Below are 25,054 nucleotides of genomic sequence, written 5' to 3' on the forward strand. Positions count from 1 at the left end.
TGGACCGTTGTCATTCTTGTAGGCCGCTCGTATTATTGCTGAGATTGTTATGCATGGCTGCTGGGCCCTTTTCAGGGCAAGGGATGGATGGATGGTTGGATGCTTTCGTGGGAAGGTCTGCGTGCTGTTTCACTTGCCTTCCTTCGTTGGGTTTTCCTGCAACCGTTTTCCACCGCTGTGATTTCCCTCCCTCTTTCTCCTTCCCCCCAAGGAGAGAAGTTCTCCAGGCCTGCGTGATGGTAAATCCAAAAGCCTTTTCTGGTTCAGTTTTCTCTTTTCGCCCCTCAAAAGATTGCTGCATCGTGTTCTGCTTTGTTTTTAACTGTGATTTTAGTAGCTGTTGTGGATCTTTTCGACAGTACATAATGCTTCTTTCATGCCCACCTTGGAATTATTTAGGGATGTGTTTTGAAAAGAAATGGGGGTCTTGTGCCCTTCTACAGGAAGCATCTCCAAGAGATTCCGGATCAGAGTAGCAATGTTACCACCAGCTTCACGTGGGGATGGGATTCCAGCAAAACTTCTGAACTGCTGTCAGGCATGGGTGTCTCCACCCTGGAAAAGGAAGATGTGGACAGTGAGAACATCCCCCAGGAACTACTCCCAATCCTGGGCCGCTCCCAGAGCCCACAAAGGAAAAGGCACAGGAGCAAAGGGAATGACAAAGACTTTGTGATCATGCGCCGGCCTAAACTGAATCGAGAGACCTGTCCAGGTAAGAGCGAAGGATAGCACTGTCAGTTAAGTAAGAGGTAGATTGAACCAAACATTTTGTTGGCAAGCCCTCTTGGGAGATCTTTACAAAATTGCCTGGTTCTAAGGTTATTTTGCAGTTAAATGGGACCAGTCATAATTGAAGTTTACCAGAATCTTCATAGATATTTATCTTCTGGTGCACAGTTGACTTTAACTTAACCTATGAGACAACATTCCTGTCTTTTTCCTTAGAGGAGAATCTGCCTGCTCAAAGTCTAACTCAGAGCTACTGATAAGTGGAAACATAAACTATGATCTTCTAGTATTCTATCTGTTTATAATTCCAGTGAACTTTCCTGCTTTAGTCATTTTATTTGTAAATGGACTGCTAAAGCAAATATTAATGTAAGAAAAGACTTAAGTCCCCAAGTCCACTTTCAAACAGGCATCTCCTGAGAAGTTCTATCTCCATTCCAATAGTGTTACCTTTTAAGTCACCTAACAGAAAAACTAAAGTCAGCTTTTCCCCACTGCCCATATTCAAATCAATCATTATTACATCTTTCCTTTTTTCTAGTATTTCTTAAGCATTCCATCTCTTGCCTGAATTATAATGGATTCATTGTCTACAAATAGAATGAATTGACTAAAACATAGGAACCATATTATTCCCCTTTTAAAGGGTCCACATTCCTACTGGGTACCTTCTGGATCGATCAAAATCCTGAAGTAGCTGGATGATGGCTCACACCTGTAATCTTAGCTATTGAAATCTGAGGATTGTAGTTCAAAACCATTCTTGGCATAAACATCAGAAGTAAAGTTTTGGCTCAAGTGGTAGAATGCTAGCCTTGAGAGAAAAAGAAAAGCTTAGAAGCAATGCCCCCCTGGGTTCAAGTACCCCCCCCCCCTCCAAAAAAGAAGAAGTCCTGGAGTAAGGCAAGCATTTGACCTTTGACCTTAGTGGCAGGGGTGGGACAGGGATCAGGTTTTTTGGTAGCAAGTAATTTAAAATAACAATTCAGTAAATATTTTCTGAGCACATATTACATGCTAGACATGGTTCTAGTTGCTGTGGATATGGTGGTGAGCAAAATAGACATTTCTCCATGGAGCTTCCAGTCTTGTTAGGGAACACAGTGAACAGTATCTGCCATGTATAGTGTGCTAGAAGATGAAAAGTGCTGTGACTGAAAACAAAATAGAGTCCACCAAGAGGAAGAAGCAGCCCTAGGGTTGGAAGGTAGATTGTGATTTTAAACAGAATTGAGGGAATGCCTTAATGCTCAATTGGACAGTGTCCTCTAAGCAGAGACCTGAAGTAGGCCAGGGAGCATGCCTGGCAAATGTCTTGGAGAAAATAGCCGCAGGCAAAAGGATGACCTATTGCAAGATCTTGGGACAAAGGATGAACAACAAGGGAGCCTTATGACAATTGAGTAGGAAAAGGGAAAAGAGACGCAGGTCAGGCAAGAAGTGCTGTTGAGCTGAGTTGTGGCCAGACCTGATGGAACTATTCAAGAGGACACAAGATACGCGGAGACTGAAATGGAATGAGTGGTGGGTAGAAGCTTAGAGATTTGTTAAGAGATGGTAGGAGAAGGGAGGAACAGAAATAAGCAGTAGTATTTATCCTGAATATATTCAAATGTTAGAGACAACAGAGTTTGAGGGATTGTTGAAATTATTCATAAAAGGAAGTGATCAGAGTCTAAACTGAAATTGTGTGATGAAAAAGATGAATACTCCTTCAGAGCCAAGGTAAATGATTATAGTCCTAAATTTTCATATTTGACTTGGCAAAAGAGTAGATGAATTTGGGCTGATTGCTTGCTGAAAGCATTTGTTTAATTTTCTCAATCCTTTATTTGGGAAAGGAAGCCTTGTCCAAATTACAGTATTGGAGTCCATATCAAGAATTAGATTAATGCTGGGCATGGTGGTACACATCTGTAATTTCAGAACTCAGCAAGCTGAGGAAGAAGGATTTCATGTTACAGGCAAGCCTGTACATAGCAAGACCTTATCTTAAAAATGAAGACAAACAAAAAATACAGCAAGACAGTAGAAGAGGAGATAAGACAATCTGAGTTTCAGTCATACCCACTTTGGGAAGTTTGCTGTGAGCCTCAGTTGTTTCACCTTTGAAATGGAGTGATAATTGCCATTTCATGGGTTTCTGTGAAGCAGAAACTACGTGAAGCAGAGACTGCGTGAAGCAGTTAGCATACTGTTGGCATGTGTAATAATATAATTAAACTCAGTGAACACTGGTCAATAAAATTTCTGACACCCACTAGAGAAGTCAGTTGACTTGTCAGTAATACTGACTTCAGTGCATAATATTGTTAGTCCAACTCTGTGTAGAGCTTTTTTCTTTAAAAAGTCACTGCTATTTTTAGCATGTGGAATGTGGTGAAAGGTATTTCCTGCTAAGGCATTTTGATTAAATGGCTCAGTGTTGATAGATTTGGGGCTTGCTGGTATATATCCTTCACGTTCACACAGATACATTTGTAAATAAAAGTGGGTGTCTGAAAAACAGACACAAGTATAAGGGATGGTTTCTGCCCCTTCATAATTTGCAACTCAAGTTGAAAGGAAAGGACAAAAAAAAAATAGAAAGTAAAGCAGCTCATACACAGCCAGCAGTTACATGTGACTAGCAACACATAAGTAGCTCATACAACAGTACTCCTGGGCCAGGGGGAGAGAGGCCCTTGAGCAAAAATTAATCTGTCCCCACTGGGGTAGATGTGAATAATCTTTCCACTGAGCCAAAGTGGAAGTTCCAAAAAATAGAGGCACTGAAAATGGTGCAGTCAGTTTGACTGGATTATAATATTTACCCTAAAATTGTATGTTTGAAGACACAGGAGACAAAGGGGAAACAATAGCATACATGTGTATTTGCCTGGACTTAGACAAATGTGATTGGTCCTTTGCTGTGGATGAAGACTGAGTTCAATGACACAGGATAGACAGCTGTGGAGTTTTGATGGGCTCCTGGAAGCGAGCCGAGGCCACTGGTGTTGATGGGTCCTCATTCAAAGACCTTTTGTGTGCAGTTGTCAGGACAGGTGGCTGGGAGCTCTGCTAGGATTAGGATATGACAGGCCACGCCTGCTGTGCATAGAGATCTGATGACTGGCTCTCGGTTTTAACTTTTTGTTGGTTCTTTGCTGAGCAGGCTTTCCCTGCAGGCCCCAATCCAGCCTTAAATCTGGCATCTGAATTCTACTTCATCCTCTTCTGTTTATATTGGAAAATTAAAACTGTATGGCCAGCCTAGACCAGAACTGATCTGATTGGCCTTTGGGGTAAGCGTATGGAAGAAGTTGAAAGCAAACAACCAGTAATGAGCAGAAAGAGGACAGTCACATTTATGGCCATTGAGTGCTTGTTCTCTTCCCTTTAATAAGTGATGGCCATGAAAATGTGGTTGAACTAGTTTGTTGATCAGTTCTTATATGGCTGTCAACCTGCTTGAAATTGCAGGCCAGACAAAGGTTCTGAGATTGGAAACTGAGGTTCACAGTACATCATAAGCCCCAAGGGAATTTGTTAAAATCCTGAGATTCTGATCCTAGAACATTTGAGCCTGAGTATCTTGTCTTAATATCCCCAGGGAAAACATTTTTAACTTTTTTTAATTAGTGAGAAATAATGTTTTATGTTGTAATCTTGGATGTATATCCACAAGTTTCATAGGATATATTTCCCCTTATTAAGATACTTTATGAGGGCTGGGAATATGGCCTAGTGGTAGAGTGCTTGTCTGGGTTCTATTCCTTAGCACAACATACATATATAAAGCCAGAAGTGGCACTGTGGTTCAAGTGGTAGAGTGCTAGCCTTGAGCAAAAAGAAGCCAGTGTCAGTGCTCAGGCCTTGAATCCAAGCCCCAGGACTGGCAACAAAAAAAGGTGTTTTATGTTATACTAGATGTCTATTTTATATAAAATACTAGTTAAGCTTATTAAATTGACTTCTAAACCCATCAGTAAATCTCAGCCAATAATTCCCCTACCCCAGTTATATAGGAGCTTTTCTGAGACTTGCCCAGTTATTGAACAGTGTTGTAGAATTGAGATTATAGTAATGAAGGTTTTTAAAAAAATAACAGAAACAACCCTGTTCTTATAGAGCTTACTTCATGTACCAATTTCTCAGACCTCAATTTCTTTCTTTCCTTGCACCTCTTTATGTCCAGGTAGAGCAAGTCTTTCATAGAAATAAAAGTTTGTGCTGGGAGCAGTGGTTCAAACCTGTAATCTTAGCTGCTTGAGTGATAAAGGCCAAATCATTGGTTTAGGCTAACCTTGGGCATTAAAAACAACAACAAAACCATAGATTTTATCTCAATCTGTGTTTGGGTAAGGTAGCCCTCTCTTGTCATCTCAAGCTATTAGAGAAGCTCAGTGGCTGTGTGGTGGCCTATGTTTCATCCCTGGAACAAAGGGAGCACAAAGACGAGGATACAGACCAGTTAAGGACTAAAACAAGACTATACCTCAAAAATATCCCACCACACAGTGCTCAGGGCTTACAGGTGTAATCCTAGCTATTCAAGATCTGAGGATCTTGGTTTGAAGCTAACCCCAGAAGAAAAGTCCATGAGACTCTTTATCTCCAGCTAACCAGCAAAAAGCCAGAAGTTGAGTTATGGCTCAAGTGACAGAGCACCAGCCTTGAGTGAAAAAGCCAAGTGAGAATGTGAGGCCTTGAGTTTAAGCCCCCTTCTGTCCCCCTTCCCCCCAAAAATAGAACAACCAGTAAGGAGCTAGAGGTTTGCCTCAAGTGGTAGAACACCTGCTTAGTAAGTAGTAGGCCCTGAATTCAAATTCATTATCCCCCATCCCCGAAAAGAAGGAAGAAAGAAATGAAGGAGAAATAAAAGTTTAAGGGTTGAATGGATGAGGAACACACAGGGACCCCTACCCCCATTAAGTTTTTCTTTTTTTCTGTTTTGTCTACGTACCAAAACTACAAAATAAAGAAATAAAAGTCTGCACAGTCTCGTGTTTTCTCTTTGTTTGTGAGAAGAGGAGAGTGAACTCATCTTGGATAGTAATCTGCGTAGTTCACCAGATAGGAAGCATGATGTGTTACAACCTAAAAACAAGCCAGCAAAAGCAATGTTATAAAGACAAAAGAAAACAGTAGGTTTAAGTAGCAAAACCTTAGGGCCCGCTTCTTCTACAAGTTTGATTTGATATTTGGTACCTAAAGGAGAATAATTTATTCTATGTTTTTATTTTATTTTCAGGTAGGGTCTTACTATGTGGTCCAGGAAACCTGAGATTCACATTTCTCCTGCCTTCGCCTCCTAGGTGCTAAGACTACAAGCTCAGGAGCAATTTTAAAAGACAAAATTTGGGGGGCTGGGACTATGGCCTAGTGGCAAGAGTGCTTGCCTAGTATACATGAAGCCACGGGTTTGATTCCTCAGCACCACATATATAGAAAAGGCCAGAAGTGGCGCTGTGGCTCAAGTGGCAGAGTGGTAGCCTTGTGCAAAAAGAAGCCAGGGACAGTGCTCAGGCCCTGAGTCCAAGGCCCAGGACTGGCACACACACACACAAAAAAAATTGGGATATGGTTAGGATTACTTTAGCAATTTGATTAGAGTAGCAATTTGAATCTGAGTGCAATAGGTGATGTTCTAAGAAGAAACCACTAGTCAGGTAAGGTGAGTTAACTACTGGGAAGATCAAATAGTAGGAAACATTCCTTTCCCAGAAGACTGTGAGAGCCATGGGATGTGTGACCACCACCAAGCTCTCTGTATGGCCAGTTTGCCCTTTCCTGCCTCTGAAACGTGTGCTTCAGCGCTTTACCCACGTGTGCTGGTGTGTAGTTTCGGTGTTTTTCACAGAAGCAAATGGAGGAAAGACCTGGATTTTCCTAAACTAGGCATCAATATAGCCAAAAATCCAGGAAATTGATGGTTGTTGTTTTCAGAATTAAATATGGCAAGTAAAGACTTAGTATATCCCAGTCTGCACTTCTGCCCCCTCTGCTGGGATAACGATCAATTCCAAACTGATACAGCCTCATTCAGGACCCTGCAGTTGGAGTTCTGTGTAGTTGGCTGAGTGGAGCTCTGCATACTTTGCTTATAGCTGAGGCTGTGCATGTCTTGGGCCATTGTTCTTCCCATATGATGGTTAGACCACTGATAGCTCCCAGCATCTTTATTTTATTTCACTTGCTTTTCCCTCCATCACACACTTGCTATCTGATGATTCCAGAGTAAGTCTAGTTTCCTCAGCTTTTCTAAACTTGCACTACAAGCAAAGTACTAAGAACAGAGAACATGGCCTCTCAGTGGGATAGATGAAGGATACGTACTAAAGTCAGACCTGAGTTTCTATTCGGTCTCATGTTGACAAGACTTGTCCCTTTTGTCATATACTATTTTCTCTTGAAGTTTCTCCTCCCAAAGACTGCTTCATCCCCTCTATATGCCAAGAGGTAGGATCTTCTTGGCAGTGTCTTCTATCAGGCAAGTCATCAAACTCACCTCTTGTGAATCTGCAACCTTACCTTGAAGCATGGGAGTTTGGAAACCCAAGTTTGCCTTTTGGCTTTGCTACCCACTTTTAGTTGATGTCACATTGGTAAGGTTGTTTAACTCCACTAGGGTAAATGTCCCAAGGTATGAAATAGGAATGCTATAACTGAACTTGTTGCAAAGATTAGCATCATTGTGCTTTAATAAATGCCTGGTCACTTTTAGGGCACCTAATAGATGGCAGTTGCTGTTGTTTGGTTATATATTCATTTATTAGGCCATCTTCCAGTGAGATGGTCATTGGGTAAGGCCTAAGGCGTAGACCCAGCTTTCAGCTCTAGTACATTTGTCAGGCACATGAAGTGTTGCAAGTGGAATCAGAGGCCAGCCTGATAATTTTACAAGTGACAATACTGGTCCTGAGAGGCCAGTAATCTTGCTTATACTTCAGATAAGGCCAGCATTCTTCTCTGGGGTGTTTATCATTCCTTTATAAAATGTTCATTGGGCAGTTTCTCACATTCAGTGCTAGTTTCTGCTCTGGGCGCTAGGCCTGTAAGAGTTAACTAGTCACTGATGGTTAGCCATTTACACTGAAGCAGAGTTAGCACCTTCAGCCTTTTGTGAGAGTTAACAGGCATAATGCATGTAACAAATATTTTTTTGAAAACTAGTTATGTGTCAGGAATTACACATCACTGGTTGTGTAAACCTGGGCATAGGGCTTTACTAGTGACCTAGTAATGCTTCTCAGAGCAAGTGCTCTTTCAGCTGAAATGGAGAGGCCAAGTAGGAGTTGGGTGGGTAAAGAAATGCTGTTGTACAAGGCCTCCACACTGGACTCCTCTGCAGGGCTCTCTTGCTTGAATTTGTTGGCTTCTGCGTTCATCCCTATGGCATTTTACCTTTTTCCTTCTGCACTTCTATCTCTTCTTATTTCTTTCCAATAAAAGGCATTACATTTGTTAACTTATGTCATTTATACCCCTGCTGCCCTGCCATTTCTCAGTAAGCTTTTCTAGTTTCTTTTCCCAACTATCTTTAGTGGACACTGTTGGGTGTTTCACCCATGATCCTTGAAGCGCACCTATCCCTTAATTGTTTTTCTATACACAGATGTGACTGTGCTTTGAGGGCTTCCTCTGGAGAGAAATGCTGGGGAGTTAACCTTGTTTGTATTCCCAGTCAGTGACTGAGAGCAACTGATAGGTTGAGTTATCAGCAGCCATGCCCTGAGGTGGAATAGCTCTGAGGCAGGTTCCAGATGGTCTCCTGAAGGCGTTGGAAGATTTGAACCCCAGTTATGCAATACAACAACCTGCTTAATAAACATGTCCCAACCTGACTTATTCCCTTCCATGTCTCTCTTCTTTCCTTTTTTTTTTTTTTCTTTCTGGCTTTCCAGATAAACTAGTTGGAAATCCGAGCTTCAGGACCTGCTTTTGGGGATCTCAAGCTTAGATGGGGGTAGATATGGGGTCCTGATGGTGAAAAGCCAAAGCAGCATTGCAAAGTAAAAGTCCCCACAAAAAGAAAAAGATGTAGATTAGAGAAAAATATAAAATCCCAGCATTCTAGATTCAGAATAACTTTTGCCAGAATATTAGAATCTGACCTACATCTGGAAGAGGTAGCAGAGATGAGAAAGAACTTGAAGAAAGCCTATCTTTTGACTTTTTTTATTTGAGGGACAGGTAGGAATCCAGTATAGAAACCTCTGTGGCCTGTCCACATTTATTCTATAGACATGGGGTGACCAGGCCAGAAAGTTTGCCTCCAAGCTACCTCCCCAGGTTGAAGGCTATGGTTACCATGCCTGCTCTGCCATCAGCACTGTGCATGTAGCTCTCAGGGTCTCAGCTGATACTTTAATTTTGTCCCCTAAAGGAGGATCAGGCATTGGTTTAGCAATGGCTATTTTCTGTCCATTTTTAAGTAGAGGCTACTAGTTGCAGAAAGGCCCCTTGACCACTTTTCCCTGTGTGTCTTTATAGCCTTTTATGGCACTTCATTGAAATTTCTTATTTATCTATCTCAAGCTCTGAGCAGAGTGAAGATCAGCACTGTGTTTATCCTTGCATCCCTAGAACAGACATCAGCATATTGTACATGTTGGATAAATAAATGAATGGGCCAGATTTTAGTTCCTGGAAATACATGGAATTAATTTTTTTATCAGATTCTTTAGAACTTATGGACAAGTAGGGGCCTAGTCAGTAAATAATGGAATCATGGCACATAAATTACCTGTTCTTTGTTGTGTCCTAAGAGACCTTTATAGGAGTAGGACTTTTTAGTAATTTGATTTTAAAAGAAAAACAGCCAGAGGAAGGCATAACCCATAGATTATTGGGAAGTGAGGCAAAACAACTCATTCTAAAAATTACAGCAAGCTCCAAATTACTGAAACATATTTGTAGAAATGGAACCCAGAAAAATGAGTTAGGTTCTATCATGAAAGCTTTAAACATCAGGGTAAACAGTGTACACTTAGGCTAAATCTTTGGAGGTTTTGTTGAAGGGTTTTAATTGAGGGAAGGATACTGTTAGACTGCTCAGGGTTGCTGCCAGGGACAATAGCTATAATATTTGTCACTTCATGTTCTTTAACAATCCCTGGCACAATGTACCTGCTCTGCTAGTACTTTTTTTGTGTGTTTTTTATTTAATTTATTTATTAATTGAATACAAATTTTTTTGACAAGGTGTTGTGCAAAAAGGGTACAGTTACATAGTAGGACAGTGTGTACATTTCTTGTGATATCTTAGACCCTGTTTTTCTTTCCCTTCTCTAGGTCAGGTAGACATATATACAATATACAATGTACCAAGAACATATACAGTAGCCATGTGGCCACACCCAAGAAAATTCGCCTATGGCTTTAAATGTAATGTCAATATTAGACAATATGTCTACATTAGTCTTATATGAACGTACATACATAGCTTTTGAGCTATTGTATTCCACTGAGAGGTCAATTTTTGACCTTTATATGTTGAATAGTTGTTTGGTTTTAGTTACATACTGTTGGGTCGCTGCCCCAATCCTGTGGGAAATACCATTTGACAAGCAGTTTTTGGTTTCACAGACCTGGTCTCTACTGTCTCTCCGTCTCCCTTTGTTAACGGTCATATATCAGGGAGATCATGCCCCTTTGTTTTCTGTGTTCTAGGCTTGTCTGGCTCAACATTATTTGCTCGAGTTCTGACCATTTCCCTGCGAATAACAATATTTCACCATTCCTAATCGCTATGTAGTATTCCATTGTGTGCAGGTATCATATTTTTTGGATCCATTCATCTGTGGAGGGGCATCTGGGTTGTTTCCATATTTTGGCTATTGTGAATGGTGCCGCAATAAACATGGAAGTACAAATGTCTTTTTGATATCTTGGGACTTGCTGTTTAGGATAGATGCCTAGGAGTGGTATGGCTGGGTCATAGGGTAGGTCTATATTGAGCTTTTTGAGAAACCTCCATACTGTTCTCCAAAGTGGTTGTACTAATTTGCACTCCCACCAACAATGGAGAAGGGTTCTACTTTCCCTGCACCCCCTCCAGCATTTGTTGTTGCCTGAGTTCAGAGTATAGGCCATTCTAACTGGGGTGAGGTGGTATCTCAGGGTTGTTTTTATTTGCATTTCCTTTACTGCCAGGGATGTTGAGCATTTCCTCATATGTTTCTTTGCCATTTTTATTTCTTCTCTTGGGAAGTCTCTCTTTAGCTCTTTGCCCATTTCCTAATTGGTTTATTGGGCTTGGAGGGGCTTAGTTTTTTGAGTTCTCTGTAGATGACAGATATTAGGCCGTTTCTGTTGCTGTGCTGGTAAAGATCCTTTCCCATGTGGTTGGCTGTCTTTCTGTTTTGGTGGCTATGTCCTTAGCTGTGCAGAAACTTTTTAATTTGTAGTAGTCCCATTTGTCAAGTCTCTCCCCTATTTGTTATGCCCCTGGGACTCTATTCAGGAAGTTCCTTCCTGTGCCTATAAATTCTAGCATCTTTCCTACTCTGTGTAGTTTCAAGGATTCAGTCCTTGATCCATTTTGAGTTGATCTTGGTGCATGGTGATAGGCTAGGGTCTACTTTGAGTTTTCTGCATATGGCTACCCAGTTTTCCAAGCACCAGTAGTTGAAGAGGCTATGTTTATTCCATTGTATGTCTTCAGCTCCTTTGTCGAATATCAGCTGACTGTAAGAGTGTGGTTTTATTTCTGGATCTTCAATTCTAATCCATTGGTCTTCCGATCTGTTTTTATACCAATACCAGGCTGTTTTTGTTATGATGGCCCTGTAGTAGAGCTTGAAGTCTGGTATTGTGATACCTCCTGCACTGCTTTTTTTGCCTAGAATTGCTTTGGCTATTCTAGGTCTTTTGCTGTTCCATATGAATTTATGGGTTGCTTTCTCTATTTCAGTGAAGAATGTGACTGGGATTTTGGTAGGGATTGCATTGAATTTGTATAACAATTTGGGCAATATGGGCATTCTTACTATATTGATTCTGCCTACCCATGAGCATGGGAGGTCTTTCCATCTCCTTGTGTCTTCTTTGATTTCCCTTTTTAGATTTTTATAGTTTTCATTAAATAGGTCCGTCACGTCCTTGGTTAAGTTGATCCCTAGGTACTTCTTTTTTTGGCTACTGTAAATGGAATTGTTTCCATAATTTCCTTTTCTGTTTGTCTATTGCTGGTGTACAGAAAAGCTGCTGACTTTTGTGGATTGACTTTGTATCCTGCTACTTTGCCAAAATGGTTTATTAGTTGTAGGAGTTTGGGTACTGAGGTTTTTGGGTCCTTCAGATATAAGATCATGTCATCTGCGAATAGGGATAACTTGATTTCTTCCTGCCGATGTGGATCCCTTTGGTGTCCTCCTCTTGCCTTATTGCTATGGCTAGGGATTCCAGCACTATGTTGAAAAGAAGTGGGGAGAGTGGGCATCCTTGTCTTGTTCCTGAGTTTAGGGGGAATGATTTAAGGTTCTCTCCATTTAATATGATGTTAGCAGTTGGTCTGTTGTATATGGCTTTTATTGTTTTGAGGAATGTTCCATCTATTCCTGTTCTCTCCAAAGCTTTTAATAAGTATGGATGTTGTATTTTGTCAAAGGCTTTTTGGGCATTGACTTGAGATAACAATGTGATTCTTGATTTTAGTTCTGTTGTTGTGGTGAATTACGTTGATTGATTTACGGATGCTGAACCATCCTTGTGAATGTGGGATGAAGCCTACTTGGTCATGATGTATAATTTTCTTAATCAGTTTCTGGATCCTGTTAGATAATATTTTATTGAGGAGCTTTGCGTCTGTGTTCATTAGTGATATTGGTCTGTAGTTCTCTTTTTTTGTTGGGTCTTTGCCTGGTTTGGGAATGAGTATGATATTCGCTTCATAGAATTAGTTTGGGATTTCTCCCTCTATTTCTATTTCATGGAAGAGTTTGAGGAGTATTGGTATTAGCTCCTCACTAAAGGTTTTGTAGAATTCGTTGGTGAATCCATGTGGGCCTGGGCTTTTCTTTGTTGGGAGGTTCTTGATTACCTCCTGTATCTCACTGTAAGTTATTGGTTGATTTAGTTGATTTATTTCTTCTTGGTTCAGTTTGGGCAGTTTATGCTTCTCCAAGAATTGATCCATTTCTGTAAAATTATTGTTTTTTACTGAATAGAGGTTCTGGAAATAGCTCATTATGATTGTTTGAATATCATATGTACTTGTAATTTTTCCGGTGGAGTCCCTGATTTTACGTATATGAGTCTCTTTGGTTTTTTGTAAGTCTTGCGAGGGGTCTGTCGATTTTATTTATTTTCTCAAAGAACCAGCTTTTAGTCTTATTTATTTGTTGAATGGTCTTTCTATTTTCAATCAGATTTATCTCTTCTTTAATCTTTGTGATCTCTCTCCTCCTAGTCATTTTAGATTTGGTTATTTCTTGTTTCTCCAGTTGTTTTAGTTTCATCGTGAGGTTATTCACCTGCTCTGCTTCCATTCTTTTAATGTGAGTGCTGAGGGCAATGATCTTGCCCCTCAGTACTGCCTTAGCTGTGTCCCATAGGCTTCTTTTGTGATGTATTTTCATTGTCATTGTGGCTTATGAATTCGTTGATTTCATCTTTAATTTGGTTTGTGGCCCATGTGTTGGATAACAGTGTGGGATTTAACCTCCAAGAATGTGTATAGCCTCTGTGGTAACCGTTGTTATTGAGGGTTACCTTTAATCCACTGTGATCAGATATAATACATGGGATGATGTCAATACTTTTGTATTTGCTGAGGTTCTCTGTGTGAGCCATGACATGGTCTATTTTGGAGTATGATCCATGTGCTGCTGAGAAGAAGGTGTATTGGGTCTCTGTAGGGTGGAAGATTCTGTATAGATCTGTCAGATCCATTTGGGATATGGTGTTACTTAGGTCCTCAGTTCCCTTGCTGATCCTCTGGGTGTTGGATCTGTCTCTTGGAGAGAGTGGGGTTTAAAGTCTCCCACTATGATTGTGTTTGTGTCTATCTTGTTCTGTAATTCTGTGATAATTTGCTTGACATATGTGGGGCCTCTTTTGTTCGGTGAGTATACATTTATCACTGTGATGTCTTGATTCTGGATTTTTCCTTGTATTAAAATGTACTGCCCTTCTTTGTCTTTTTGAGTTGATTTTAATGAAAAGTCCAGCTTGTCTGAGTTCAGGATGGCTACACCTGCCGTTTTGGTAGGTGCGTTTGCTTGGGAGATCTTGCTCCATCCTTTCATTTGGAGCCTGTTTTTGTCCCTTGCTGTAAGATGAGTCTCTTGTAGACAACAGATGCCAACTCTTTGTTTACGGATCCATTCTGCCAGGCTGCTCCTCTTTATCGGAGAGTTTATACCATTTATATTCAAAGAGATCAAGGATAAGAGTGTTTTTTCTCCTTCCATTTTCTTTTTGGGCTGTTTTTTCCTCTTTTTTTTTTTTCTTGTCTTTAGTGAGCTGCTCTTTCTGTTTCTGTTTCTGTTTGTGTGTCCTGTACGATCTCTGATGGGTGGGATTCCCCTCTTAGAATTCGCTGTTGGGCTGGTTTTTTATTCACATACTCCTTTAGATCCTCTTTGCTATGGAAAGATCTGGTTTTTCCTTCGAATGTGAACTTCAATTTCGCTCGATATTTAATCCTAGGTTGCATATTGTTGGTCTGTAGAACTTGGATGGTGTTCTTCCACTCACTTCGCGCTTGGTAGGTTTGTGTGGAAAGGTCTGCTGTTACTCGGATCCTCTTCCCATTGTAGAAAATTTCTTTCTTCTTTTTGGCTGAATTCAGAATTTGCTCTTTATTCTTGAGATCTGAGGTCTTGAATATTATGTGCCTTGGCATGGCTTTTCTGGGGTCTGGCCTGCCAGGTGTCCTATAGGCTTCGGTTACCTGCATGGGGCATGGGGTCCCTTGTGAGATTGGGGAAGTTTTCTGCAATAACTTTATTGAAAATATGATGAAGCCCTCTGCTCTGGTACTCAGCTCCTTCTTCTATTCCAATTATGCGCAGATTATATCTCTTGTCTTTGTCCATTAGTTCCTGGATTAGTCTGTCCTGAAGCTTCACCGTTTCTTGGAGTGTGGTAATTTTCTGGTTGTTGTTGGCTGCTTCATCATCCAAGAGCGAGATTCTGGGCTGGAGATATAGCCTAGTGGCAAGAGTGCCTGCCTCGGATACACGAGGCCTTAGGTTCGATTCCCCAGCACCACATATACAGAAAACGGCCAGAAGCGGCGCTGTGGCTCAAGTGGCAGAGTGCTAGCCTTGAGCAAAAAGAAGCCAGGGACAGTGCTCAGGCCCAGAGTCCAAGGCCCAGGACTGGCAAAAAAAAAAAAAAAAAAAGAGAGAGAGAGATTCTGGCTTTCATATGGTCAATTCTTTGTGCTGTGGATTCAATTGCGGAGTTTATGGATGTCAGAGAGCTTTATGGTTGTCAGATCAGCTCCGATCGTGGAAATTTCTTCCTTTAAAGAGTTGTATTTTTTCATGCATTTCACTTCTCAGGATGTTAAGGTCTTCTTTAATGTAGGTTTGCATTGTATCCATTTTTGCTTCCATTTCTTTCTTGGCTTCCTGGATGTCCTTCAAGACTTCCACTCTAAACTCCTGGAATTGTTTTCTGATTTCGTTTCTGACGCTTTCCATCATTTCTGTTAACATGGCCTCATTTGTTTTTTTATTCTCCATCTCCTCTTCAGTTGTGCTGCTTTTTGGAGCTGGCGAGTTGGCTTGCCCTTTGATGAACTGTGTTATATTTCTTTGTGATTTGCGCATCTGGAGATCTGTGGGTGGCTTCCCTGGTTTGGTTTTGTGCTGGCTCCCGCTGGTCTGTCAGTGGGAGCCTTGTGTCCTGGTGTCCTGGCTCTGGGTTTGGGTTTGGCTTAGAACCTTGCTTCCCAATGGGTGAGCGTGACCTTCTCGGTTGTTGCTGAGGTAGTCACTCTCCCTGCACTTGGGGGCCGGTAGGTTCTGTGTCTTTCTCTGCGGGACAGTGTCCTGCCGCTGTGCTGTGCTGACCCTAGCGTGCCCCTGTTGGGGGTTTGTTGGTCGCTGATTCAGCGTGGCGTGGAGGCTTATCTCTTCTTTGGTTCTTTTTTCCACTCTGTATCTTGGTCACAGGAGCTCACCTCTCAGGCAGCTCGCCTTCCTGTGTGGACTGCTCCGGGGCCAGTGGTATTGAAGTGCGGCCCACCCACTTGTGCGAAATGCGCCAAACTGAGTGGCACGGGCTGATGGAGAGCTCTGCCCTCCTGTGTAGGCGCGCCTACCAAAGCGGGCGCTGCCACTGTGGCCCCGCCCACCTGAGCCGGGTACGACTACCAGAGCGAGCCCCGGGTTGTTGGGTTGTGCTTGTGCCCTCCTGCAAGTCCGCTGTGGGGGGCGGTATGTGTGGGGCCCAGTGGGATCAACTGTCCAGGGCAGGGGTTAGTGCCCTCAGACTGCGCCTCCGCTGCGAGGGGCGGGGGGGAGGGCGTGATCAGGCCCAGGTGTCCCTGCTGTGCTGGTATTGCCCACCAGCGCCTGTGATTTTAGTTGTAAAAGTCCGCGAGGTCCAGGCGCTTCAGGTGGGGCTTGCACTGCCGGCTGGCCCCCGGCCCCTATTGGGAAGGGGGCAGGGCCGGTTCGGCCAGTTCAGGCTCCTGGGCGGCCTTGGGGCTGCTCTGCCCTTCCCCTGCTAAATTCCTGTGACTTCCCAGCGCCTGATGGGAGCTTCCCGCCTGATTTGGGGGTTCTTTGTTCCCTCGGGGTGGGGAGGGGGAGGGAGGGAGATCTAGCTTCTTTGTAGGGTTTGGGTCTCTGATAGCTGGTCTCCCGTTGGGGGAGGGGGTAATGGGGGACTCACTGTTCCTGGATTGTGTGTGTGTCCTGCACCGCCATTGGTCCTTCGGGTGTGGCGAAAGGTCGTGGTGGCATCCCTGGCTCTCCCCTTCTGCACCGCTGGGTTCCCCAGCCGCTTACGTCCGTTCCCGGTGTGGACCCGAACTTCCCGTCGCCGCCATCGCCGTCGCCGTGTGTCTTGGTCTGCACTCTCCCTGGTGTCCGTGGAGTCCCGCTGTCTGTACTCCGCTCTCGGCAGTCAGTCTGCCGATTGCTGGGTCCCCTTTCCCAGCCTGGCCCTCCAGGGTCGGCTGGTGGGGGGAGGGTGCCCGTAGATCCTCCGGCTCCGTGTAGGTGTTTGGCTCTTCTTTTTTGCTCCTTTTTATTTTCCTGCATTTCTCCACTGCTTCTGGCTGCTGGTTTTGCTGGGTTCTTGATGGGGTGTTGGGTGCTGGAGTTCCCAGCTCGCTATTGCTAGTAATTTTTAATGGTCATGAGCAAGAGGTTATCATCAAACTGAGAATCTGTACAGGTTACTTTTACAAGACAAAGAAAACTGGTCTCCCTGTACCACCTTTGTTTTCTAAATTTACCTAAACACAATAGCCAGGGGAGCCTTTTAAAACTTAAGTAAATTCTTGTCATCCCTGTGATAAAAATTTTCTAGTAGTTCCTTGTTAAGATCAGAACCAAAGCGAAAAACCTCACCGTAACTAACGTAGAAAGCCCCATGACACTAACCCCTAACACCAAACTGATTCTCATTTGACCACAACTCTGACTGCCATGCAGTTCCTCAGATGAGACATGCCCATCTCATGGAGTGCACCCAGATGCTCACAGGCTCATTCTGTCACATGGTTCAGTGATCACTGTCTCAGGGCCCTGCTGCCCACTGTTTGCAATGTAAGAACTGTCTCTGACCTGCAGTCTCACCCTTACCTGCATGAATTATTTCTTTTTTTTTTTTTTTTTTTTGCCAGTCCTGGGCCTTGAACTCTGAGCCTGAGCACTGTCCCTGACGTCTTTTTGCTCAAGGCTAGCACTCTGTCACTTGAGCCACAGCGCCACTTCTGGCCGTTTTTTATATATGTGGTGCTTGGGACTCAAACCCAGGGCTTCATATATATGAGGCAAACACTCTTGCCACTAGGCCATATTCCCAGCCCTGCATGAATTATTTCTGTAGAGCAATTATGCATTCCAACATACCACGTAATGTATTTATTTTTTGTGTCATCATTTATTCTCACTCACTAGAATCTGCTCTATGAAAATGCAGGGTTTTTTGTTTTGTGTTTTTGGTCACAATTGAACTTAGAGCCTGTCCCTGAGCTTTTTTGCTCAAGGCCAGTGCTTTACCACAGCTCCACTTCTGGTAGTTTAAGTGGTTAATTGGAGATAAAAGTCTCAGGACGGGCTGGGAATATGGTCTAGTGGTAGAGTGTTCGCCTTGCATACATGAAATGCTGGGTTCAATTCCTTAGCACCACATATATAGAAAAAGCCAGAAGTGGTACTGTGGCTCAAGTTGTAGAGTGCTAGCCTTGAGCAAAAAAGAAGCCAAGAACAGTGCTCAGGCCCTGAGTTGAAGCTCCAGGACTGGGGGGGAAAAAAAGTCTCAGGCCTTTCCTGCCCCAGCTGGCTTCGAACTGTAATCCTCAAATACCAGCCTCCTGAGTAGCTAGGATTACAGGTGAGAGCCACCAGCACCTGGCTTCTATTAATTTTTCTAAACATAGGTTTTACTCTGTAGCCCAGGCTGGCCTCCAACTGTGCTCTTACCACATTTTTCTCCTTGCCCACAATTGGCAGTTGAAGCTGAAAGGAAGAATGATAGAAAAAGTATTGTAAGATTGTAAGTTTTCGTTTCTCTTGCTGACAAAAAGATGATGTTCACTAGAGAATGCAGAGAAAGTGAGTCAAGCAGAACAATAAAATGTGAGGGTGAGGAATTCGGTTTGTGTTCTTCCCGTACTGGGTAGTAGCTGAGGCCCAGGGAAGAATGGGTGGAAAACGTTTCCTCTTTGTCTCTCCACAGGTGTTTCCTGGGACTGCCTTCCTGATGAGCTGCTTCTGGGGATCTTTAACTGTTTGTGCCTCCCTGAGCTGCTGAGAGTCTCTGGGGTTTGTAAGAGATGGTATTGCCTCGCGTGAGTATGTTTACCTGATTTGGAGGTAGGAAAAAGAAAACTTACATCTTCATTTTAGTTGGTGAAGCTAAATGCCAAGAAAAATGCAGCATCTCCAAAGAAACTAGGTATCTTCCTATCTTTATTAAAGTCTTCATTTCATGGTGGGAGAGAGAATCCTCTATTAGTACAGACTTACACCATTCGGACAACCTGCTTGCCTATATATATTGGCTGGTTTTTGACAGCATGTCATGTGTGCATGACCTGAGAACGCAGTAACAGGGCGGAAACAAGAAAACGTAGACTTCTATTTTTTCCTCTGTGGTGCAGAGAATCAAATCTAGTACCTCGTGCATTCTAGTCAAGCACTCTAGACTAAGTTACATCACCAGCCTCAAGATTCTGTTTTTCAAATGGAACTTTCTCCCAGTTCTGCCCTTGCACAGTTCCCCTCCACCTTTGTGTTTGGAGACAGTTGTCATATCTTCTCTGTCGACATATCTAGAACTCCCCCGTGAGGCAGCAGAAGCTGCCTGCCTTAAATAACAGCACAGATATTTGCCATCATAGGTTCTTTGGAAGGCAAGGAGGTTTGGCAAGGTTATTTACTGTCATAAATGGGGGTTGAGTGTCACTTTGCCATATGCAAAAAGCTCATTTTGGTTTTCTTTTTCCACTATGTATTGGTCTTCTCTTCAATCTGTTAAAACAGCAATAAAAATTCTTCTGCTGTATGTATTTATAGTATACATGATGTTTTGACACAGAAGTAGTAAAAATAGTTACCATATTCAAGCAAATTAGCATAGACCTCGTCTCATATAGTTACCCATGTGCATGTGCGCGTGCGCAGGTGTGGGTGTGGGTGTGTGAGACTGACATGCACAGAATACACTGAAAATGCAGAGCGATGTGCTAGTCCTCGCATAGTACATCCTCCACAACTGCTGCTTCGCATCCTTTGCCCTAAATCTCCTGAATCCCCTCAATCTTCACCTCAGTTGTCATTAAAGTAGTAGCTTGCACTACTTAGAAAGCACCTTCTTGTGCCAGGGGCTGTGTTATGAATTTATTCCTTCATGGAGTCTTAAATATGCACAATATTCATATGTGCTAAGTTTAAGAGATGAAGAAACCACAGGGTCAAGAGAAGTAGATTAAACAATGAATGGTAGTCAACTGCGTAACTCCACATCCTCAACCCTATGTTGTTACATTTGGCTTAGGTAGCTCCTGAATTTATCTTCCTGTGTATCTTAAAGATATTTGTTTTTTAGGAACAGAGTGAATGTTCCAAAACTTGTCCCAGATTGTTACCGAATGCTGGCACCCTGTTGTTTTCATGTTTTCAAGTTTCAGAAACAAGAGCCATCAGATCTGAGATAACCAGAGCATGATATGCTATCATTTTCTCCAAAGTAGATCTTAGTTTGGGCAAGAAAGAGATACAAAGCATGCCACTCTCTTAATGATACGGTATCTCCAATCTACCTTCTTAATAACAGGGGTCAAATCACATATTGAAAATTTCTATGTAGCACAAATGATTCAAAAACACAGCTGCCAATAAGAGCACTTAATATCAAGCACTGTTAGAACATTTCAGAACATGTAAGCATTTAGACTGTGTGTCCATATGCTTATACCTCTCGTTACTCTTTTTTCTAATTGAATTACTCTGTGGAAGTTAAACTTCTCTTATGTTGCTCAGTCCATTTTTTGAACCTTCCTTTTATTTTTCTTCCTAGGATATATATATATGGCAGCTGTAGATCAAGTAAAATGCTGCTATCTTTTCCTTTCTATTTATATTGTGTCATTTTGAGTAATTGAGTATTCCATGCCTAACAGAAATGGCAAATAGGATCATTGAAGAAGTTTTGTATCTACTTACATAGTACTAATTAAGCAGTGTGAATAGACCTGTTTAAGTTGTCAGTTGAGCTGAATCCTGGAATTTTATTCTCTGAACATTGGCAGTTCAGTATTAATTTAAGCTTTAAGCCATCTAACTTGGAAATAGGTAAAAATGCAAGGTTATTCAGGTTACAATTAAAAACATAGTAGTTCCTTTAAAGTGTAGCTGATTGCACAGTCTACTTTGAAATGAAAGTTCTTGCGAATTTTTCTTCAGGGGGATTTAGTGGCCATGCCCTTGTTGGTCCAGTTTTGAGGGCCCCAGGACTCACCATAACAGACTTACTGAATTGGGTTCTTCCCCTTTTCTAGGTTTGATGAGTCTCTCTGGCAGTCCTTAGACCTCACAGGTAGAAATCTACACCCGGATGTCACTGCTCGGTTGCTGTCTCGAGGGGTGATTGCTTTTCGTTGTCAGCGATCATTTATGGAGCAACCACTGGTTGAACATTTCAGGTAAAAAAGAAAATTCCCTAGAAAAGATTCTAAATCTTGAGGTAGAATTAGATCAAACTCTTTTCTCTTTTATTCAGCCTGCCGCAGGCCATCTTTTCAGTATAGGTGTTAGCTATATGTGGTCATATGGCCGTTAGGTTGGAACATGGCACACATTTCAGTGTCACTGTTTCCATTGTAACTCAGGGTTACTGTTGTGCTCTCCCTGGTATATTTGAGGATTGGGGGTGGAGCTCATAGTAGAATGCTTACCGAACGTCCACAGGCCGTGGGTTGAACCCCAGTCCCGCGATTGGGTGCTCAGCAGCTGAGGACAGTGACTTTCACAGACAAGAGCCAAACTGCCAAATTCTGTTTCTGATAAATCAGTGGGAAGAACATTTCCAGATTTGTCATGCACATATTCTGTCCTATGTAGACTAGTTTGCAACCTGAAAATATGCTTTCATTTTGTTTTTATTATATAAGTATTATTATTATTTAAGTAGTTGTACAAAGGACTTTCAATTCATTGTATCAGTTTATGAATACAGTGTCATCTGTTGATCATTCTTCCCCATCTTTATAAACTACAAATGTTCCTGTGATGCTGGAAGTTACTCAATACTAAGACATAGTGCTATGTAATACTTGGATAGAGTACTAGATAAGGAAGAGCGAAACAGGCTGAAGATAATGGAGCTTAGGGAAAGCATGTCTATTCACTCTAGTACTGTTCCTCTTTCCATTGTCAAAACCACTGGTCCCAAGTGAAGGAAAGGGGTGACATTTGCCAAAAAGAAATGTACTCACTACCTGACTTAAAAAATGGTAACCCCTCTGTATATCACCTTTATAATAACAATGTAAAAAAAATTTTCTGGTCCCATCATTCCTTCTGGGTCTTCCTTCTTGTGTATGATTTCTTTGTTCACACCAGGATTTGTTTCTGGCTTCTTTCCTTCTCATTACACATGCTGATCTCAAAAAAACTGTGTCCTATGCTCAACCATCTCAAATCTTTACGAATAAATCAGCCCGGTATTCAAAACTCCTATGAAATTCCTCTAAGCACCTCAGTATTAGCATATCTAAAATTAAGGTTGGCCTCTCTCACTTTCACTGTCTTCGGTTTATTAGGACATATCACTACCACTGTCCACTCACCCTGTCAGAAACCAGGACTCATAGGCTTATGCTACTTGTCTTAAAATGAGCTCAATAATTTTCTTTCTTTTTTTTGTCGGTCATGGGACTTGAACTTTGGGCCTGGCACTGTCCCTGAGCTCTTCACCTCAAGGCTAGCACTCCACCACTTTGGTCACAACCACTTCTGATTTTCTGGTGGTTAATTGAAGAGTTTCATAAACTTTCCCACCTGGGCTGCCTTCAAACCATGATCCTTAAATCTCAGCCTCCTGAGTAGCTAGGATTACAGGTGTGAGCCACCAGCGCCCGGCATGCTCAGTAATTTTCTAGCTGGGTCTATATGGGAAACAGCATCCTCACTTGAATGCTAAAAATGAATGCGAATGGGAATTCACTAGCAGCAATTCTGTGTTCTTAGAGTCTTGATAGTGATTGGCTGCTCATTTGGGGAGAGGAGGGAATCAGATTTGATCTGGTTGTTCTTATATGAGCCTTTTTTTTTTTATCTGTATTTAGCTCTCTTCGTGTACAGCACATGGATCTGTCGAACTCAGTTATAAATGTGTCAGCCCTTCATGGTATTCTCTCTGAGTGCTTCAAGTTGCAGAATTTAAGTCTGGAAGGCCTGCAGCTTTCGGATCCTATTGTCAAGTGAGTGGCAGCCAGAGCATATCACACAGACAGTTGTTATATGGGTTATTTTATTCCCTGCATATGACTAAGGTATGACTAAGGTACCCTTCTGCCTATATCCAGATAGACATGGAAAATATATAGGCCTTCAGCTTCTGCAGAACTTTCCAGACTCATTCAGGCAATAAAAGGTGGCTCTATGCCAGTTCCTGTGCTAGGCTATATAGAAAGAAGGCTGAACTGTGGGGCCCATGCCTCACTTATGAGTGAGGAAGATAATTAGAGTAGTATGTTTGTTAAATGCATTAGTGTTTGTGTGGCAACACACAAGAGGCTTAATTAAATTTAGGGAGGGTAGCCTCAGAGGAAGTGACTAGTAAACTAGGTATTAAGGATACTCATTTAGGACATCTCCCAATGACAAGGCAAAGGAAGTAGTTGGAAGCTTGCTTCTAAACTGAGAAGTAGCTGGAAGTTTGCGGGAGTCTGAGACTCAGTGCTGAAGAAAGGCAGGCCACATTATATGAGCCTATACAATAGGCTAGAGAAGTCTAGGCTCTGGTTGACTCTGAAGAGACCATCCCAGCATAATGGCTCTTAATATCTAAGCTTCTCTAAAGAGGAGAATTTAGAATATCACAGATGAGAGAGCAACTTTAAGGGATTGTGACTCTAAAGTTATGGGCAAAGTGGATATTTTTATTTCCAATGTCTTTTTTTTTTAAACAAAAGGTAAATGAATCAATATTTCCTATGCACTTAATTCTGTTTCAAGCACTATGCCAAGTCTTCCATCATATTGTCTCATTTAATCTCCTTAACATCCCTCAGAAGATACACTGTTGCCATTTCAGAGATGAGTAGACTTAGGGAAGGCACACTGCTGATGTCACAGGGATAATGAGACAGAAATTTTAAACTCACTTCCTTCTGCAACTTACTTTTTTATTAGCCTGTCCCTAAATAAATCAGTATTGATCTAATAAGAATACTTTCTCAGTATTCCTCTGGCAATTTTTCTTTTTTCTAGTCAACTTGCACAGAACTCAAACTTAGTGCGGCTCAACCTCTGTGGGTGTTGGGGATTTTCTGAATCTGCCCTGAAGACTTTGCTAAGCAGCTGTTCCAGGTAGGAAAAATCTGACACATGGTTATAGAGTACTTGTAGCAAAAACTGTAGTGCCTCACATATGAGTCATTGGTTGAGCTGTTCTTAACTCTCCATGTTCTTGAATTAGATAATGCACTTTTTTCATGTAACTTTCTGAGTAAACTTGTCAAATCCTATGTGGAAAAGAGAGAGATTTGTTTAGTTGTCCCCCTTTTCCTGCTTGTTACTGTGGAAATAGTAAGTAGCCATGTGTTTAGCCCAGTGTGGTTGAAAGAAGTGTGATTATACTTGTCTATACTAGCTGGTCTTTGCCTATATTATCTGTAGAATTTTCAGTTTGAATCAAGTATGTTACATCGTAAGTAGAAGCCATAATAAGTGTGGTGACTCCATTAACAGTCTTTAATAACAACTCCGGAACCATACTGCTGAGTGAGAGGATACTTGTTTTCCAGAACACACAACATGATGTATATGTTTGTTTGTTTAAGTGTTTTTTGGCTTCTGTGGTACAGCCTTTATACCCAGGCCTCCTTAAGAGATTTGTGGAAGCTAATTTCCTTTGGGTCAGAATGTTAGTTAAGGTGAAGACATGCCAGGAAGTGCCAGGAAGTTTGGGCTTGTTTTTTGTCTTTGGAGCCCACTTACCCCCACCACCTCACCCCACTGGCTCCGTTAGTAGAGGCAGAATTAAATGGGAATAGCTTTTTGCAAAATTTTCCTCTCACTTACCAAGAATGCCCAGTTCATTCCACTGGTTTTATGAAACATCTTAGGTGATTGCTCAGTCTCTAGGACGTTGGCCACCTGGGTGGCTTGAGAAAGAAAACATTAGACTTTCTACCTCTGGTCCTACAGTAGGGTGTATCTTCTATCCTACTGTAGGGAGGGAGAGAATCTCCCTTCATTTCTGGAGAGGACAGCGTTTTCTGAGACTTTCATTCAGATCTCTCAACAACTTTCAGAGACAGAACATTAGCGAGAGAAGGTGGTTTCCGATAAGCAGCAGCAGCTGCTTACAACAGTGAAGCTCTGCAGGAAACAATAAGGAATCCCTGGATCTTTGTAGTCTTTTTTTTTTTTGCAGCTTGAGGCAAACTCTTTGTCTGATGGGCTCATGTTTTCCTTTCTAC

At 42.1% G+C, this 25,054-nt stretch overlaps 1 protein-coding gene across 4 annotated transcripts in view; it reads left to right on the top strand.

The window, feature by feature from the left end:
* Skp2 (S-phase kinase associated protein 2) overlaps positions 1-25,054 on the top strand; it is a 46,959-nt gene that overhangs the window by 251 nt on the left and 21,654 nt on the right. For 2 of the 4 annotated variants that reach the window (XR_007214125.1, XM_048368380.1), the window contains exons 2-6: positions 444-715; positions 18,583-18,694; positions 20,906-21,049; positions 22,694-22,828; positions 23,841-23,939. Coding sequence is in view for 3 of the 4 variants with exons in the window: in XM_048368380.1 (XP_048224337.1) it covers positions 444-715; positions 18,583-18,694; positions 20,906-21,049; positions 22,694-22,828; positions 23,841-23,939 (762 nt within the window). In the remaining variant the exon portion in view is untranslated. Of the gene's footprint in view, positions 1-399; positions 716-18,582; positions 18,720-20,905; positions 21,050-22,693; positions 22,829-23,840; positions 23,940-25,054 lie in introns of those variants that run through there. The other 2 variants (XM_048368381.1, XM_048368382.1) reach the window with 2 other exon arrangements.

This window comes from Perognathus longimembris, chromosome 19, assembly GCF_023159225.1.
Source record: "Perognathus longimembris pacificus isolate PPM17 chromosome 19, ASM2315922v1, whole genome shotgun sequence".
Lineage (NCBI taxonomy): Eukaryota > Metazoa > Chordata > Mammalia > Rodentia > Heteromyidae > Perognathus > Perognathus longimembris.